At 43.2% G+C, this 5000-nt stretch overlaps 1 protein-coding gene across 4 annotated transcripts in view; it reads left to right on the top strand.

Moving 5' to 3' along the window:
• The window catches only part of LOC124384151 (C-C chemokine receptor type 1-like), a 26441-nt gene that overhangs the window by 19741 nt on the left and 1700 nt on the right, over positions 1 to 5000 (top strand). Inside the window, exon 2 of one of the 4 annotated variants that reach the window (XM_046846764.1) lies at positions 312 to 662. The exons of the other annotated variants lie outside the window; for them this stretch is intronic. Coding sequence (XP_046702720.1) covers positions 631 to 662 — 32 coding nt within the window. The 5' untranslated portion in view covers positions 312 to 630. The remainder of the gene's footprint in view (positions 1 to 311; positions 663 to 5000) is intronic. 4 annotated transcript variants of the gene reach the window in all.

Here is a 5000-nt window from a genome sequence, read left to right on the forward strand (position 1 = left end):
TGTATTTGCACCAGAACTGAACTAAATGATCACACGCCCCTCCCCCGACATTTAACTGTCATTACCTGATTTTATTTGTCTATTTATCATATTACCTTTTTTTATTATTTACTTCTTTATTTATTTATTTTGACAAATAAAATCTGATATTATTTGCCATTAAACATGATTGTCAAATAAAGGATTGTAAAAAAGTAACAAAAGAAAGTCTCTCTCTCTCTCTCTCTCTCTCTCTCTCTCTCTCTCTCTGTAGCACTGAGATCATCTCAGAGAGAAAGAGAAAGAATAAAGTTATCATTTGGAGGCTGTAGGTGGACCAGACCGTGAGTGATGACCAGCTGTTTGTGTTTTTGTAAAGTGCTCTTTTGTGTTATTAATTCTTGTATGTGTTTGTACATGTTGTACATGTTAGATGTAATTCAGAACTGATTTTAGATGATTTGGTGTTTGGATTTTTTGAAAATTTGCCCTTTAAAATCAAACTGGTGTGAGACTGGAATAAAATGCTTTAATTGTGGAATAATCAGATCTTCATCTGCAAGCACAAGAGATTTATTCATCCTCTTCCTCCTTTCTCTGTATTGTTCACCTCAGGAAGAACTGTTTAGTGTCTGATTCTGAAAGGCAGTGATGTTGAACAGCAGCAGTACTACAACATTCAGGTGAGAATATTTTACTAAATAGTTTTTACACATTAAAAGCATCTTTGTGAATATTTCTACCATAATGGCTTTTACCATATGATCTGAATTTCTAGTTGTATCATTTGTGTAATGTCATGATGCAGGTCATAAAGTATATTATCGTGTAGGAGGTCTATAGTATGAATCAGGATGATTTATTATTAAGGAGATCTACACCCCAGCAATGCAGAAACTGTTGTAAAGATGGCAATAGTGTTTATAACACTGTTATGCAGCACTGTGTCTACCTTCTACTGCGTTCTCAAACCAACAACTTGCAAGATAATGGTTACAAAATTGCACTAAGACCACGCAGTATTGCGTTATAATGCTTTGTGCACACCCAACCTAGTGTACATGCTTCCTGTGTTTTATCTACATCAAGAATTTGCTTGATCTTAACTAAAGTGATGGAATTAGCTGAAAGGGAAGTGGTTGAAAGATTAGCTGTGCTGCTGTGTGAGATGGTCCTCCACTGTATCATCACTATGACAATCTATTTGCTTTGAATAATGACTACAGGAACAAGTTTGAGATTTGAGCTTAAGTGTAAATATCTGCTGGTGAGCTCTGGATATGAATTGTTATTTAATAATATATTTTTTCATTAAACCCATTCGCTGATATAAAAAAGTAAAAAGCGTATCAATATTCACGTGTGGTGAAGGTTGTTGCACTCAGAGTCATGTTGCATCGCTGCTTCTTCTCTTGGGCTTGAAGATTACCTGTGTGTGGTTCACACTAATGAAGCTGTAAGATGTTCTGATTAGAAACAGCAGAAAGAGAAAGAGAGAGAGAGATTTTCAGCAGGGTAAAGACCACTGCACTAAAACCAGACCACTTTACTTTAACAGCAGACGGAGGGAAAAACCTCACATTTAACAACATGGAGTCTGGTGTGTATTTCTGCAGAAACCTGTTGTAATGATCACAATCATCTTCTTTCTGCTGCTGCTATTAGGAGTTGCCTCAGCAGATCATCCGTCTCCATACCCCCTGTCCTCTACATCTGCCTCTTTCACACCAACTACCTGCATGTCTTCCCTCACCACATTCATAAACCTCCTTCTTGATCTTCCTCTTTTGCTCCTTCCTGGTGTCTCCATCCTCAGCATTCTTCTGCCAATATACCCCATGTCCCTCCTCTGCACATGTCCAAACCATCTCAATCTCACCTCCCTCACCTTGTCGCCAAAACATCCTACATGGGCTGTCCCTATAATAAACTCATTTCTAATCTTGTCTATCCTCGTCACTCCCAATGAAAACCTTAACATCTTCAGCTCTGCCACCTCCAGCTCCACCTCCTGTCTTTTACTCAATGCCACTGTCTCTAATCCATACAACATCTCAGGTCTCACCACAGTCCTATAAACTTTCCCTTTCACTCTCACAGATACTCTTCTATCACAAATCACTCCTGCTATCACTCTTCTCCACCCACTCCACCCTGCCTGCACTCTTTTCTTTACTTCCCTACTAAACTCTCCATTACTTTGCACTGTTGACCCCAGATACCTGAACTCTTCCACCTTCTTCACCTCTTCTCCCTGCAACCGCACCCCTCCACTGCCCTCCCTCTCATTCACACACATTTCAAGTCAAGTTTATTTCTATTGGGCTTTTCACAACAGACATTGTCTCAAAGCAGCTTTACAGAAATCAACAGTGAAGGTGAATAGTGTGTGTTTATCCCTGATGAGCAAGCCATGGCAACTGTGGCAAGGAAAAACTCCCTTAGATGTTATGAGGAAGAAACTTGAGAGGAACCAGACTCAAAAGGGGAACCCATCCTCATTTGGGTAACATCAAGAGTTTGATCACAAATCTTTCAACAATATAGAACACTGGAGAGTGAGAACTAGCATGAGTACTGGAGTAGTACACATGTACTCTGTCTTACTCCTACTGACTTTCATTCCCCTTCTCTCCAGCGTGTACCTCCACCTCTCCAGGCTCTTCTCAACCTGCTCACTACTCTCACCACAAATCACAATATCATCTGCAAACATCATAGTCCCGGGAGACTCCTGTCTGACCTCATCCGTCAACCTGTCCATCACCACTGCAAACAGGAAAGGGCTTAGGGCCGATCCTTGATGCAGTCCAACCTTCACCCCGAACCAGTCTGTCATTCCTACTGCACACTTCACTGCTGTCACACTGTCCTCATACATGTCCTGCACCACCCTCACATACTTCTCTGACACACCAGACTTCCTCATACAATACCACAACTCCTCTCTCCACCCTGTCGTACGCTTTCTCTAAATCCACAAATACACAATGCAGCTCCTTCTGACCTTCTCTATACTTCTCCATCAACATTCTCAAAGCAAATAATGCGTCTGTGGTGCTCTTCCTCGGCATGAAACCATACTGTTGCTCACAGAAGTCACCTCTACTCTCAGCCTGGCTTCCACTACTCTTTCCCATAACTTCATGGTGTGACTGATCAACTTTATTCCCCTGTAGTTACTGCAGGTCTGCACATCTCCCTTATTCTTAAAGATCGGTACCAGCACACTCCTTCTCCATTTCTCAGGCATCCTCTCACCTTCCAGAATCTTGGTAAACAATCTGGTTAAAAACTCCACTTCATCTCTCCTAAACATCTCCATGCGGTTGGACCAGGTGTCATCTGGTCCAACCGACTTTCCACTCTTTATCCTCTTAATTGCGGTTCTCACTTCCTCCTTACTAATCCTATCCACATCCTGCTTCACCAACTCCACACCATCCAACCTTCTCTCTCTCTCTGATTTTCCTTATTCATCAGCTGTTCAAAATACTTCCTCCACCTTCTCAACACACTCTCCTCACTAATCAACACATTTCCATCTCCATCCTTTATTGCTTTAACTTGCAGTACATCCTTCCCAGCCGGGTCTCTCTGCCTGGCAAATCGGTACAAATCCTTTTCTCCTCCCTTAGTGTCCAAGCTCTTATACAGCTCCTCATATGGCTTTTCCTTGGCTTTCGCCACATCCCTCTTCACCTGCTGCTGCATCTCCTTGTACTCCTGCCTACTTTTCTCATCACTCTGGCTATCCCACTTCTGTTTTGCCAACCTCTTTCCCCTTATGCTCTCCTGCACTTCCTCATTCCACCACCATGTCTCCTTGTCTGCCTTTCTATTTCCAGATGTCACACCAAGTACTTTTCTAGCTGCCTCCCTCATCACTCCTGCAGTAGTTCCCCAATCATCCGGCACCTCTTCACCACCACCGAGCCTCTGTCTGACCTCTTCGCTGAACCTCACACTACAGTCTTCCTCCTTCAGTTTCCACCATCTTATTCTTATTTTGGTCCTCACTCTCCTCCTCTTCTTCTTTACCTCCAAAATCATCCTACAGACCACCATCCGATGCTGTCTAGCTATACTGTCCCACGCCAACACCTTACAGTCTCCAATCTCCTTCAGGTTGCATCTCCTGCATAAAACATAGTCCACCTGTGTGCACCTTCCTCCACTCTTATACGTCACCCTATGATCCTCCTTCTTCTTAAAATAAGTGTTCACCACTGCCATTTCCATCCTTTTAGCAAAATCTACCACCATCTGCCCTTCCACATTCCTCTCCTTAAAGCCACACCTACCATAACCTCCTCATCACCTCTGTTTTCTTCACCTACATGCCCATTAAAGTCTGCCCCAATCACCAATCATTCTTTCCTAGGTACACTATCTACCACTTCATCTAATTCACTCCAGAATCTTTCCTTCTCCTCCATCTCACAGCCGACTTGTGCAGCATAAGCACTTATGACATTTATCATCATCCCTTTAACTTCCAGCTTCACGATCATCACCCTATCAGAAACTCTCTTCACCCCCACTACACTCTTACTGTACTCTTCCTTCAGAATCCCCCCTACACCATTTCCCTTTCCATCCACACCATGATAGAACAGTTTAAACACCTCCAATGTTCCTGCTCTTACTCCCTTTCCACTTGGTCTCCTAAACACACAACATATCTACATTTCTCCTCTCCATCATATCAGCTCCCTCTCTCCCTTTACCCGTCATAGTACCAACATTTGAAGTACCAACCTGAACCTCCACTCTCCTCCACTTCTCCTTTCCCTGCTGTCTCTGTAGACGTCTTCCTCCTCTCCTTCTCCTCCTTCGGCCAACAGTGGCCCAATTTACACTGGTACCCTGTTGGCCAACGATACCTGTGGCGGTCGTTGTTAACCCGGGCCTCGACCGATCCGGTATGGAATTCTTATTTGTGATCCGCATATTCGATTTGGCACATGTTTTACGCTGGATGCCCTTCCTAAAGCAACCCTCCCCATTTATCCGGGCTT

The sequence above is a fragment of the Silurus meridionalis genome, chromosome 4 (assembly GCF_014805685.1).
Source record: "Silurus meridionalis isolate SWU-2019-XX chromosome 4, ASM1480568v1, whole genome shotgun sequence".
NCBI classification, from domain to species: domain Eukaryota; kingdom Metazoa; phylum Chordata; class Actinopteri; order Siluriformes; family Siluridae; genus Silurus; species Silurus meridionalis.